At 37.9% G+C, this 15,173-nt stretch overlaps 1 protein-coding gene across 29 annotated transcripts in view; it reads right to left on the bottom strand.

Moving 5' to 3' along the window:
- The window catches only part of mub (poly(rC)-binding protein mub), a 672,225-nt gene that overhangs the window by 84,635 nt on the left and 572,417 nt on the right, over positions 1-15,173 (bottom strand). For 19 of the 29 annotated variants that reach the window (XR_010517496.1, XR_010517497.1, XM_065218846.1 and 16 more), the window contains 3 exons: positions 9,805-9,924; positions 9,610-9,630; positions 9,119-9,253 (listed from right to left, as the gene is read on the bottom strand). Coding sequence is in view for 27 of the 29 variants with exons in the window: in XM_065218846.1 (XP_065074918.1) it covers positions 9,119-9,253; positions 9,610-9,630; positions 9,805-9,924 (276 nt within the window). In the remaining 2 variants the exon portion in view is untranslated. The remainder of the gene's footprint in view (positions 1-9,118; positions 9,254-9,609; positions 9,631-9,804; positions 9,925-15,173) is intronic. The other 10 variants (XM_065218956.1, XM_065218963.1, XM_065218921.1 and 7 more) reach the window with 3 other exon arrangements.

The following is a 15,173-nucleotide window of genomic DNA, read 5'->3' as shown; positions in this document are numbered from 1 at the left end:
GCGGGAAATTTCAAAGCAATTCTTGAATAAAGGAAAAAAGTTGCACGTCTTATCATACAATGAAAGGGTGCAAATTTAACATTCAAAAGAGATCACAATCTACATGATACTCTTAACACTTAAAATTGGCATTTCAACAATAGAATAACCAAAGCCAAGGCAAACACATCTTCCGTTTTTGGTTTCAATTATATCTAATCGAATTTCATTCAATTTCGATTCAAAATGCGCACAAACTGTTGAAATCATACAGCCTCACCAGAGACACAAATGCTAACCGATGGTATAGCCACGCCAGGCCACATTCAATATGCAATGTCACCATTGTTATAATGCGTGTGTGTATATATGTATGTATTGGTGCTCGAGTAGGCGGTCGAAACATCACCGATTCACAGAGGAGTAACTAGAACAAACATCTGGCCAAAATTCAAAAAATAACAAGAACATTTTTTAAATTTTTCTAAAATGCATATGTATATACAAACATATACAGATACGCTGTATATACAGGGTGTTCGGTTCCTTAGTGCAAATAATTTTAGGGGTGGTTTTTCTTCTAAAATGTGTCTAAATGCAGCTTACTTAAAGGAGAAATGACACTATTAAGTAGGAAATTTACCAAGCTGTCCAATGGAGGCAAGAGTTTTGGGCTAAATGACATAGTTTTCAAGTTAGATGGCAAGCATAGACCAAAACAGAAAAAGTTCAATAACTCAGTAATCTTTGAGATTTGATCATATGCGTAGAACAACTGTTTACTTCAATTATGATCTTCTATCACCCCTTAATTTATTTGCACTAAGGAACCTAGCACCCTGTATATACAGCGTATCTGTATATGTTTGTATATACATATGCATTCTAGAAATATTTAATAATCCAAGAAGATATACGTTTGAATTTGTTGCTATTAATCAAACATATATTGGTTATCGGTATAGTACTGGGCTTATTGAATGCGTATGAAGTTATGGTTATTATACAAAAAAGCCTTTCCAAAAAAATAAAATCCCTTGAAATACAATGCACTTCGCTTTTTGAAATTTTGCACATTTGTAGTCATAATACCATCTATTACGATAAAAGTTGAAAATCTAGTGTTTTACTAAAATTGCTCTAACTTCATACAGGCTCTGCCAAAAAAAATCAAAACTATACCGATTAATCAATAAAAAAATTGTTCTTGTCAGGTGGATTTTTAAAATCTATCTATTCATAGTGTTTAAAAAAATTATTCATTCAGATGTACGATCAATTTTGCGACACACTGTAGCTTCAGTTTGTCGTTAACCATCATCATCATTCATTCATCAGATACATTTAAATTCGAAGAAAATACTTTGTTTACATCCAGTGTCAGGTGATGGTGATTTCGGCACTTATTTTTATTGGATTCTTTCCTCAGTGCTTATTAAACTATAAATACGCGGTCCGTGTAATTATAGTTTAGATTATCGACATTCACTCTGATGGATATTCATCCATCGAATACTCATCCAAACTTGTCGGAACTCCAGCGCTAGACCGTATAAAAGTGGTCCGCTCTGTGAGTTGAAATGTAAATGACTTCAACTTTTTGCAGAATGCAGATGCAGAATCTTTCGAGATCTGGCCATATCCGGACCAATTGAAATTTAACTTGTTATGAACTCATTAGAGGTAAGCAGTCATCTGGACTCGTACGAGTTGGAATTTTCCTGCCATTTGAAAACTGTATGTTTTTCTCATTCTAAAGCAAATTATGCAAATTTAACTATACAAATATATATACACACTTAGAAAAAACCATGTGAATTTAGGTGTTCTGAGAGTGACATATACGAGCGTCAATTTTGACGTAAATTAGAGTCATAACATACGCTAAATATAGCTTAATCATACGTACTTTTCGTCGAGCAACGAACTTTTCAGTTTCGGTGCAATTAATATTACATGACATATTTGTTTACGTCTCAGCTTGTATGTCAAAGATGGCTTGCGTCACGTGTAAAAGTAGTTATTTCTAATTGTGTATGATATAATGCATTAACATCATTAAAACAACAGTACAAAATTTACGCTAGGTTTTTGACCTACATAGTTACTCCACTGTGCGACTGTGTGTTTCGATGATTATTGTTTCCCATATTCCGTGATAACTGCAGCTAACTGCTCACGGCAAGGACCTCCACCCCTATGCCCTTGTCGTGAGCGGTTATGTGCAGTTTTTGTGTGGACATATGGCAACCGCTAGAGCGCCGGGAGGTGGTTTGAGGCGTTTTCAATTGAAATCGAAAAATGACAAATCAATCCAACCACACCACAAACCCAGCGTCTACAACATTGTCATAGGACCAACCCTTTGTACATTGCTAATATTACAACCACGAACCGGTGTTTATTTGTTTATCGAAACTAATTTTCAACGATGAAAATTAGGTATGACTATTGTTTTCTGGTGGAGGTGGTGGCACGGGTTGAAGAGGCGAACGACTCACAGAACTCCCGTTGTTTTGACCCTTTGAGTGGCATTCCCGAGCTATGCTTTGTGAACTATTTTTACATGATCCGGGAATAGTTAGGCGATCATCCATAACAAGTTCAGTGTGTGTGTGTGTGTGTAACCACACGCTTGGACCAAGCACGACCAACATTCGGACACCCCCCGGTTCTCTCGGACATTTATCTTCGGTAGATAACCACAGCCCGGTGTTAGAATATAGATGCATGATCCGGAACTCGGTACTGCACGGTAACCAATCACACACGCCAAATGTGGCATGGCTATTTTGCGTGAGATATTGGTTTACGGGTGACAACGTCAAAGGTCGCGGAATGTGTTTATTTGTTCCATGTGCAAACTTGCGAGAGCGACGGCCACGGGATGGCACTTTTCACTTGCGGTGGCTTCATCGGTGTCAGATAACATTCCTTTGCATTGTAATGGAAAACATCTGCATATTAGATGCAAACTTGTGCTAAAAACTACAGAAGACGAGGAATGAGACTTATTATGAAGACTTTCAGCCATGGTCTGTATAAAACAAAACAGTAAATTGTGCTTATAACAGTAATAATTCGGGTTTCTTTCACGAAAACCATTACTATTTTTGCAACGGAAAAACGGTAAATTTTAATTTGTTAAAACTTTAAGTTTTTGGAGAATTTTATTTGGCAGATTTAATATTTGAATGAGGAGCGAGTAATTTTATTTAAGGCAATTTCAGCGCAAAAAAAATTGCCGTATAAGTAATTTTGCCGTCGGTTTAGGATAAAAAGTAACATTTGTAGTATGATCGGGAATTGTGAGAACGTAAATTACGTATTGCATGCAGTGTTGGAGAAGTTCGCGATATTTCACGAAGTTCACCAAGGGAAAAGTTCGCGAGTCATAGAGAGTTTTTGTGAACTTTTCCATCACTGATTGCATGATAAGATTTGAATCTAAACTGTGTCATATTGGCGGCTTTCAGAACATTTAATCTATATGTTCTGAAAGCCTCTGAACTCATTCCATTCTACCAGGATGTATTCACGTTTTTGAATGATTCTTGAACAGTTTTGAGTGTAACTAAAAAAAAAACTAAAAAGTAACCCTTTATTATTATTGCAGATTTGAAAGGTGTGGTAAGTTTCCTAAAATAACTAACCATGATTTGAGTAGCTCAAAATGATTTGGTGAGCGACTATGTTGTGTGATGATGCATTTCTCACATACGCTTCTCAACAACTACTCACCAACACATTTTGTGCTTTTCAAATCAGAAATTTTCCTCACTTTCCAAATCTGCTATAGCATGGTGTCAACTCTTCTTCTTCTTATTCTTCTTTTTCGAATTTTAAGGTTATTGCTTATAGCATATAAGCTTATTACATGCCGTCAACCTAGTGTTTTAAATGCACTTCCACACTTATTAATTGCGAACTTTCGATGCCTGTATCATTTTTGCATTAGTATAATTGTTTAGTATAATAGTATAATACTATATGCCCAGGGAAACCGAGAAATTTTTCAACCCGAAAAATTCGTAGACCGGACCGGGAATCGAACCCTGCCCACCTCCAGCATGGTATTGCTTTGTTGTTGCGCCTTTACCGACTGAGCTAAGGGAGGCCCCAGGGCTTCTACTCATTATGGTAAATAAAATTACCAGTTTTCCAGGTTTTTCCAGGACTGTAACGGAAAATTTCCAGGTTATTAATGAAACCTTCACAGAAAAAAATCTGAATTTTAATGGTGATGTAAACATCCATGCATACAAACATTCATGCATGTAAACTTCCTTTTTACGTATACCAGCAACTTTCAAGAAATGTTGCTTGCAGAGATGGACGGTTGCATACAATGTATGGAATATATCATGACATGTCTCATAAATTTACAGGGTCTATAATGTAAACTTGTATGATATATGACGCTCCATTGCATTGCACTTAGCATCATAGTAACGGTAATTTACACTACTTTTTCGAACTGTGTTCTTTTAAAATACGATAAAAAATATGCTATTCGAATATGTTTGTTAGTTTTGAATCTTGAAAGCTTGGTCATGGTTCAGAATCTGGATAAAAATCCTAGCCCGGAATATTGGTATGAGGACTCGCATTTAGTCAATGACAAAAACAACTCCCCTGATCTTGACAATTTGTTTTATTTTAAATCCAGAACTTTCCTATGCATGATATTAGAATTTTGATTTTTTTTTCGAACAAATTAAGCTATTCTTGATTTTTTTTAAATCCAAAAACTTTTTCCCCTAGTCTCAGATTTTTTTTTTAATTAATTTCCATGTTTGAATCATTTTGATACTCTCTCTCTCTTGATTCCACTAATTAGGGGGAATACATGTAATGTCGGCCTAAATGCCCCTAATTTGGGCCCATACATAAATTTGGCAATCGACTATGACGCATTCTTTTAGATAAAAATGATAAATAGCAGATTTTTAGCGGTGGGCCCAATCTTAGATCCATAGGCCAACATTAGAGCTATTTCCCCTATCTCCTGAAACTCCCATGGCATTAAATTTGGAGTTCCCTCTAAATTCCACTCAGTGCAGTCCTTTAAATTCCATGAAAGGCTCCTCAGAATTCCTTTCTTTGATTTATCTTAAAATGATTACAGCAATAGCATTGAAACTCTCATGAGTATTTTTTTTTTTTTGAAAATTTGGCCCAAAACTTTGATGGAATTTTCTTTGAAACTCTCCTCAGAATCCCATTGGAACATTTCTTAGAAATCCTGTGGAATCATCCTCAAAGTTTTAATTGATTTTTTTTTTCAGAATTCGCTTTGGATTCTCCTTTATCTTTTGGCATTCTGCTCACAAGTACCTTGGAGTTCTTCGCACAAATCCCTTTGTCAAAACTCGATTGGAATTCCCACTCAGAACTGTAAAACTGTAAAAATAGCACTTAAGACAACAATTGTAAAACGGTCTAAACTGATTGACGACAAATAAATAAATAAACTATGTTGGAAATTTCCTTTGAATCCTTTTCATGAATAACAGGGATAACTAAGAACTATCTTGGAAATATTTGTATTTTGAAATGATTTGAAATTGTTCATACACTACCTTGGAAATATTTGTATTTTGAAATGATTTGAAATTCTTCATACAATAATTTCAAAATTCCTTAAGAATACCCTGAGAATTCCCGGGTTTCCAGGTATTTCCAGGTTTTTCAAGTTATGAATAATATTCAGGTTACTTTTTAAATTTGTCAGTCAGAGGGAAGTGTGACAGTTTACCCGAGCAAAGCTGAAGATCAAATTGAAATCAAAATTTGCTGTTATGATGTAACTTATATTGAATACTCCAATTGATCTCATTTTGGTTGACTTAACACAGCAAAAATGAGAGCAAAATTTACACTGTTGAAGCAAACGGAAAACTAATCCTGCTTTCAATGAAATCAATTTGATTACTGATTTTGCATTCATAATGTTTAACTGAATACGGGCCTAGAGTAAATGGTTACCATTCATGTTTCTCAAGCTGAAAGACTTAGGCTCCAATCTCACCGCGGGCAAGTCACGAATAACCTAAAATGTGTTAAACAAATCAGATAAACGATAATCATTAGTTCAACGACAGATGAATTTCAATTAAATTTTAAACAAGACGTAAACAGCAGAACTTCAAGTTAAGTTGCTTTCATTTAAAACGTCTTGACTGCATAATGAAAGCACAATATGATATCAGACTTATGTCGCAACATTTGAAATCAAAATGAGTTTTCATTATGATAGGAACTGCACACTTTAATATCGATTTGCTTTCATTTTGTTAACCGACTTTGCTCGGGTAGCCACCTTCAGGATCATCACTAACGATACCAAATTCAGTGGAAAATTCGAATGAGGTTTAAACAAATTGATAGTTTCAAGCCCTATTTGCATTTTGAGTACAAATGGAATATTAAAAGTAAAATGTTTAATCTTATGAACGAAGCTTTGAAAATGTTCGTTTTTGTAACCGAAATAAAACCGTTGGGATAGTGGCACCGGTGCACAGTGGGACGAAATCAAAAAAAGAGGGACATGGCCATTTGCGGCGAAACTATAGAGTGTAGGATTTTGATGTCTTCTAGAATGTTTCTTCAATGTTTAAATTCTTTATTGTAGTGGTGAATTTTTTTGCTTAAGCCCCACTATACACTAAGATAAAAAAAAATAAATTTTTCATGTCTTGTTGAAATTGATGATCATCTATCGAAACATTGTAAATGAAGTCATTTTAAGAAACTTTGTCTAAGACGTCAATTTTCCATCTCTCTAGTGGACGAAGTTATAGGGTGAAAATGGAGTACTAACGGTAGTACTCCCTAAAAAACCGTTTTTTACCATAACTTTTTAGTTTGAATTTTAAAATTTTTTCAATGTTGTACAAAGTTGTAACAACTGCACATTTTTGCTGCAAAAACAAATCTTTGTTTTAAGGATTTAAGTCCCTTTTTATAATTTTCTAATGCTATCTGTAAGGGGTGTATCTTGCAGTTAGCAGGTATTAGCAGTTAATTTCAAAGTTATTTTGTTCAGCATCTTCTAGTATACTGTTACACACACAATTCATAGGGGGATCCAAGGGGATGCCTTATGAATTTTCTAATATAGTATCTCAATGGTTTGTTACGTTTTGCTGTTTTCTTGACAATTTTTCCAAGTGTTTACAGTAGAGTGGGTTTCCCACCGCTCTTTCAATACTTATTATGGTCCCCAACCACTGGGAAAAATTTGAACAGATATGGTAATAATCTTGAATAGCGGAAGAATTTTAAATTTTGTATGTGAAACGGAACGATCATATTCATTTTGCTTACCAAAAATCCAAACATGGCTCAAATTTCACCAAAACTCGGACTTAGATTGAGAATACTATACTAAACAACTTTGTCTAAGCTGCAACGCACCCTAATGTACATACTTGGAAAAATGTTCATGAAAACAGCAAAACGTAACAAAACATTGATGTACTATATAAGAAAATTCATTAGGCATCCCCTTGGATCCCCCTATGAATTGTATATGTAACAGTAGACTATAAGATGCTAAACGAAATTACGTTTTACTTTACATAAAGAGGTAGCGATTTGCTTAATTGATCAAAAATGTGCATTTTTAGAGCACTTATAACTTTGTAGAACATTGAAAAAAATTAAAACTTCAAACTAAAAAGTTATTATAAAAAGCGGTTTTTAAGGGGGTACTAGCGTTAGTACTCCATTTTTAACCCTATAACTTCGTCCACTTGAAATATAAACAATGCGCGTCTTTCACAAAGTCTCTTAAAATGACTTCCTTTACAATATATCCATAGATATTCATCAATTCAACAAGACATAAAAAAGTTATTTTTTTATCTTATTGTATACCTCCCATAATCAAACATGTTCACTCCTCAGTTAAAGTGTTAAAAAAATGACGACTCATACTAAAAGAAATCAAAATGCTACACTCAATAGTTTCGTCGCAAATAGCCATGTCCCACTATTTTTGATTTCGTCTCACTGCGGTATAGTGGTAAGCGAGATTGCCTCTCACTTCAAAGGGCGTGGGTTCAATCCCAGTCGACGCCGTCGGGATTTTCTGAGGCATAAAATCTCTGATCTTTCGGAAGGGAAGTAAAGCCGTGTCAGTAGCATTGGCATCGGTAGCATAGATACTAAGTACAGAAAACAGGCTGCAAGGACAGTTTGTATTTCCGCGATTTTTAACCTGATCCCTATTACCGCAATTTCTTGGTGCCAATTTTGGACTACGAATGGATATTAAAAGATTCTCTAAATTATGGATCAAACCAACTTAAACAGTCGCATAGCACAGACTAGATTTTCCCGATTTTCGGTAGAAGGAAAAACTGCCCATATCCAAGGGAAGGAACATCTGGAGCACTACGGTATAACAACAACATCGTCAGGAATCCGAACAACCTCATGAGCTAAATATTTTCATTCATCTAATTCATTCACAGAGGGAACTAGGCTAATAGACAATAGGGTTCACAGAACAATAACAGGGGATCAGGTACATGGTTTACACTAGAACAGGTCTAAAGCATCCTCAGTTGCCGAACACTGTTTGGCCGTCTGATTCTCTTTACTACAAGGGACACTATATACAAAGGAGCGGATACTGAACACGAGGTACGTACAAGTGGAACACATTTTGGGTTTTATGAGGAGAGGTGGTTAGAAGCCGGGTCAAACCTACGATGATATGTCGCGTCGTCCAAGCCAAGAGGGGGTGGAATGGAATGTATGTATGTGTGTGTATCTACAAGACATGAACCAAGGGACAAGGGTCTAAATTGGGAGTCACTTTCGTTCCGCTACAGGATGTTGGAATGCGGGACCTACGTGTCGCTTACAGATATGAAACGGGGACAATCTACACAGAGCAAATTTACAGACGCGCCAGACGGGGGGCGTTTAGGGTTGCATTAATTCCGGAAACCAGTATAGTTAGGTGCGGAAGAATTGAGACGATGGCAAAAGATCCGCCGGGGTGATTGTCACCGGATAGTGGTAATGGGTGCGGGGGTGAGGTTTAACGAGGGGATGGGGCCGGACGTTGGGAACTGGTTGGCGTCTTGGTGTAAATCAGCACCAATCAAAAAACGATTAAACTCACATCAGGTATCGGTTGTAGATGATGTGGAGGTATCGCTCCTTGTAGATGTGTTCCTTTTAGTAATGGATCGGCTAAACCTGAGATGCCTGCCGCATGCAAGCCGCCGGCTATGGCTAGTGGAAATACTGTGCAGGTCTACACACGAGTTTCAATTTGTTTTTAGAGTACAGTAGAATGAGACAGATTTGTTTGGTATGGTGGCAAAAGATAAATATGGTCAAGAGAAAAATGAGAGATGAGATTAGAATCGTAAATCGAGCCGTTACGTTGGAGGGTGGTGGGGTTTGTGATCGGTGGAGAAGAGAGAGATAAAGAGAAAGAGAAATCGGAAACAAAATTACTTAATCATTTGAAGAAGCATCGATCGAGGGTGAAGGTTCTGGGGTCGGAACACGCTACTAAGAGTGAAATAAGATTAAGGGGAGAACGAAAGCACCGGAACGGTTCAATTGAAGGGTTAAGTGCTAACAATGTCGAATGAAATTAATTACACGGACGGGAGCAAAGTATCTCTATTCTCGACGTAAGCGCGTAATATGAGTAAGGATGGACAAAAGAGAGAAAGAGATATATAAAAGAATCAGAGCAATAGATAGAGAAAGAGAGGTCAACTGGATAAATATATCTGAGGAATCAGCAGTATTTCGATATATATATTTTTTTATTTGATTTTTGCGTATCCTTACCTCCTGTGCTGGAACGGCGTAGTTGCCCTGGATGGTGTACGCCTGGCCGTTTGCCACTATGACCGGCCCGTTCATCTGTGGCTTCGGTCGGTACGGGATGGTGGCTCCTTTCGGGGGCGACTGAAAAGAGATGCGAGTGGTGGTAATTGATCAAGTGAGTGTAATGGAATAAAAATTGATTTAATTAATAATGAATTGCTCGACAGCAAGCACAACTCGGTTCTCTGGAAAGGCCAGTAAGTACATATACAGTAGTAAGAGTACTTTTGGGTGGTTTTTGTGGTATTTCTCCTGATGACATCGATAATTAAATTGAAACCGAAAAGTATTTGCTATGGAGAAGACTGAGAACACATGATCCTTTTTTATTTTGGTATTGTTCTTACACACACAATTAATCGATGTTACAATCAACAGCTACCTTACAGAATCTGTATATGCGATTATTTATAACAAATTTTCAAAATATTATCCATATGGTTGACTGTACGCATTGGAAACCGAAACCCTATACACATTCTAAGCCATTCAAAATTAAACAAATCCTGCTCCACCGCTAGCAACCAGCCAAACTAAAGCGAAGCAAGTCCAAATTCCTCTGTATCCAATATGGATACCGTTCCCACAATGACGAATGGCGACTGATGCTGTGTTCGGTGAAATTTCGAATTTATCACATTCCCTGACAGTCTCCCGCTCAGAGCTGTCCTTTACTGTCATGACAAAACGTTGAATACCGTGCTTCTTCCATCCCTCAACTTCACCATGTAACTCAGATTGTATGCGGAAAAGTTGTACGTCATCCGGTTGCCTTTTATTACGAAAGCAAAAGGCTTGAATGGAGAAGCTTGTTTCGCGTGTCCTCCAGTAAGTTACAACTCGGAAAGCTCAGAACCCTGGAAATGTGCGATAGTGAGCATAATGTGATTATGAACATGTACGTATGCCGGTTTGAAGTCCATATAGAACCACGGAAAACTGCTGCATTGTAATTCCCAGCTTGAGTGACACTTCACACGTGGCTTTGGAAAAATATGAATTCATAATTGGCTTAACTATTTCCATCGGAAGCCGAAACGGGAAGTAAAATTGTGCCAATTTCGGTGTATCACCATCGTCTGTGATTCCTACAGAAACACTGAATTGGTAATTGATTGTCTACATTCCCTCTGTGCTGCCTAATCCGGCATACAATTGAATACAATTGTAATCGCTGTTGATAATTATTCTAAAGCACTTGCACATGAATGAATTAAAATTACTAATGAATAAAATTTGCAACCTGTTTATACCCCGGAAAAATCTAATTACTCACCCAACACGGCACACCAACGGGCCCCAACCGCTAATTGTCTAAATTAATAATAATGCCCACATTTTATCAAAGTCGTACAGCAACTGGATTTTGAGGTCAACCACAGACCGAAAAAGCCATCAACTGTAGGCAGACCGTCCCTGCCTGCACGCGTCAACCATATTAATGGCCAAAGCCGAAACTTTAATGCATCCGGCAACGGCTTACCTCGAAAAGCAGGTGGTAAACTCGTAAATTGAATAAAAAAATCCGTCATAATGAAATCTCGAATCACACATGAAAATGGAGCTGGCTACTGAAAGGCACCCACAAGGCAGACAATCAGGTCAGAGATTGATGTAAACCCGGTTTTTCGGAAAATCGGGATGCATATGTGACCGACCACCGGCTGGTGTGTCAAGACTGAACGCTACAGCCTTTTTTGGCATCCCTTCATCCATTACTACACCATCACCAATGGCGCAGCTGCCGGCACTCGGGGAAACGGGATTATGAATTATTAAATACGAAATCACAGAACAAATTAAAACTGAAAATGCTGCGGAAAATGTTGGAAAATGATATCAATTATTGATTTAAGGCAGCGGAGAGTGGTGAAGGCATCATTGATGGGATCGAAGGGATTACCATATGTTTGCGGAAAAGCAGGGAATATGGTATCCAATGGATTTTGTATTTTAAAAGGCTCAGCAGAGTCCGATGAGTCAGATATTAATTTGGTAGGTTGCACACGGATTGGTTTTTGGGGTGTGGAGAATGCACTTTCATGATTTCGAATGATTTAGGCAACCTGCTATTAAGGATCAATAGAATAAGTAATAAACCGGTATTAATTAGCCCCCGGAAGATTAAACTCTTATTTTACACTAAGGTTTCATTCGACATTGAAATACACTGGAGTCGCTTTTTACGCGGGTGATACGTCCCGCGTAAAAAAAAACCGCGTAAAAAAAACCGCGTAAATTCCGGAATCCGCGTAAATTCCGAAATCCGCGTAAAAAAACCAAAATCCGCGTAAAAGAAAACCGCGTATATTCCGGAATCCGCGTAAAAAAAACCGCGTAAATTCCGAAATCCGCGTAAAAAAACCGCGTAAAAAGCGACTCCAGTGTAGCTGATTTTCGGCATTCAATTCGTTAAAACAAAAACAATTGTTGAATATCCGAGTGCTAGTTTTCAGGTATTCTACTGAAGAATTGCGAGGAGTCCATTAGTTGAAAAAAAAAACATGCCAGGGATTATGGAAAACAGCCAAATTATTCCTACACTATCCTGGTGTAGTGATAAGCGTAACTGCTTTCTAACATCCCGATCGGTCTGGGTTCGATCCCAGCCGAGGTCGGTGGGATTTTTCTGAGGCATAAAAATCTCTGGTCACGTCTTCCTTCGGAAGGGAAGTAAAACCGTTGGTCCCGGCCCATGTGTGTTGAATGGGTGCGATATCCTACGCAGGTGTGGAAGCTGTCTTCCTGCACAGTCGATTGCCATCAATGGATGGCAATCAATGTCCGTCGGTGATTGGCATAAGATTGCGGAACAGAGACCGACGTTAAATAAAGGAAAAAAAGAGCAGAAAGCATCAGTAAAATCAACATTCTGACGTTCAGTTCAATAGTTCAATGCTGTCAAAAATAGTGATTTTTTTTTGAATAGTGATAGTGATAGTGACATGTTTAAGCTACAAATGACCAAATAGTGACTTCGAATAATAATTGTGGAAGAAAACGAATTTGGAGCATAAGTCCTTGTATATTTTTGAAGAACATGCTTAAAAGAGGATTACAAATAAAGCTGATAATAATTCCAGCTAATTTGAGAAGCGTTCCAAGTGAATTTCTGAAAAAAAAAGAATCCATGAGACTTTCGGGGGAATACAAAGCGAATGCAAAAGAGAACTCCAAGTGAATTTTCATGAGTAAATTGAATTTTTCTGAAGATATCTGATTGTCCTCGAAGTACTTGGAACTTCGCTAAATATCATGAAACGATCTAAAAATATCTAAATTTATGGAAAATATTAAGGGTACCGGTGCTTACGACAAGTTTTATGTTCTTGAATTTTCAATGAGATAATCTTTTCCGAAAGTTCAAATGCGTCCCAGAAAATCTCTGAAGAAAACTTTGCGGAAGTTTTCGGAAATTCCCGGAGTTGCCTGAAACTTCTTTGAGTTTTCTGCAATTTTCTTGACATTATTTATATCTTGATGTTCTAGGAGCTTGCTCTGAAATAAATGGAGTTCTCGTAAATACCTTTAAACTTCTCTGAAATTCTCTGGATTTCTGTGAAGTTTCTGAAATATTCCTGATGTTTTCATAAATTCTCTTAGGGTCTCTATACTTTCCTTAAATTCTCAGAACATCTTAAGGGTTCTCGATTTTTTTTCATCAAATCATAGAATTGTCATTATTTTTTCTAACCTCACGCTTATATTAAACTTTTTAAATAGTGTGGACTAAATGTTACGGGAACTACCCTTAAGATCTCTGTACTTGATCTCTAGATCTAGCTTTCAGGTAGGCCAGTGAATTTTCAATTTGAAATTCCCGTGTTTTCCCGGTTTAAATATTAAAAATTTTCCGGTTGTTAATATTCAACAAAAATCGAAATTGAATGCATTTTTAAAACCGTGGCTAACTGTAAATTTTCGGAGGTTATTTGTGGGAAAAATCAAAAATAGAAAGTATTTTTTAAAGCTGAAAGTATAAATTCAACCCTATGAGTCACTTAATGTATTCAAAACAAATCATTGATCTTTCGAGATACTTGTAAAATCAATTTCTATCACTTTTTATGCTCGATTACGATTGCAAAGCCCTAGAATTTTATTGAGTAACAGGAATTAAGGTCACTAGACCAAATGCTATCTGGATGAATAGGGTATTAGAAATAATTATAAAAAATAAAAGTTTTAATCAAAAATATGTTTCAGAAAAAATGAACTTGATACAAATGAGAATAACATAAATATTAACCTTTCAGTACTTGAGCTGAAGTACAAAGTTAAACACGAAAAACAAAATATTTAAAACCTACAGACGTTACAACTCGCTCAACGTGAAACTAATTAACTAAGCATGGTTCATGCAATTTAATACCCACATCTAATAGACCAGGTTGGTAAACGGCTGGATAATGCGTACCATTGATACTTCGCGTATCTGCAGGTATAAAATAGACCCCACTAGCGGTCCTTAGCCTCTTGTCCAGTAGCTCCTATCCCTACCTCCCCGCGGTGCCGGCTGGGGTACGAGTAACCATAGGGAAGATCGGGTAACCAACCTCGGTGGGACTTTGGTCGTCTGCTGACAGGGAAGTGTGGGACTTCTCTCTCCGGAGAGTGCAGTCTTCGAGTGTCTGTTCTCCATGTTAGGAGCGGCTGATCAACGTCCTGGTGCCAGCAAGGGACTCTAAAGAGAGATGTGCACGATGGTCCTCCGGCGAGACAATGGGGGTTGGTGCAGGCCCTACAATCGATAGCAGAATGTGCAAGTTGAGGATCAAAAGCCGTTTCTTCAATGTCAGCATAATCAACGTGCACAGCCCTCACTCAGCAAGTGACGATGACGATAAAGACGCTTTTTACGCGCAGCTGGGAACGGGAATACGACAGCTTCTCAAGCTATGACGTCAAAATCGTCATCGGTGATCTTAACGCTCAGGTCGGCCAGGAGGAGAAATTCAGACCGGTTATAGGAAAGTTCAGCGCTCACCAGCTAACGAGCGCCAACGGCCTTAGACTCATCGATTTCGCCACCTCTAAGAAGATGGCCATACGTAGTACCTACTTCCAGCATAGCCTCCCATGTCGGTACACCTGGAGATCACCGCAGCAGACAGAATCGCAAATCGACCACGTTTTGATCGACGGAAGGCACTTCTCGGACATTATCGACGTCAGGACCTATCAAAAACTTTCCGTTGTCAACAACATCCGGTACCGACGCCCGCCACGGTACAATCTGGAGCGACTGAAGCAGCCCGAAGTCGCTACTGAGTACGTGCAATGCCTCGACGCAGCGTTGCCGGATGAGGAAGAGCTCACCGAAGCCCCTA

This window comes from Ochlerotatus camptorhynchus, unplaced genomic scaffold (assembly GCF_037179485.1).
Source record: "Ochlerotatus camptorhynchus isolate MF236.1 unplaced genomic scaffold, CSIRO-AGI_Acam_v1.1 ptg000008l, whole genome shotgun sequence".
NCBI lineage: Eukaryota > Metazoa > Arthropoda > Insecta > Diptera > Culicidae > Ochlerotatus > Ochlerotatus camptorhynchus.
This window is presented reverse-complemented; position numbering and strand designations above follow the sequence as displayed.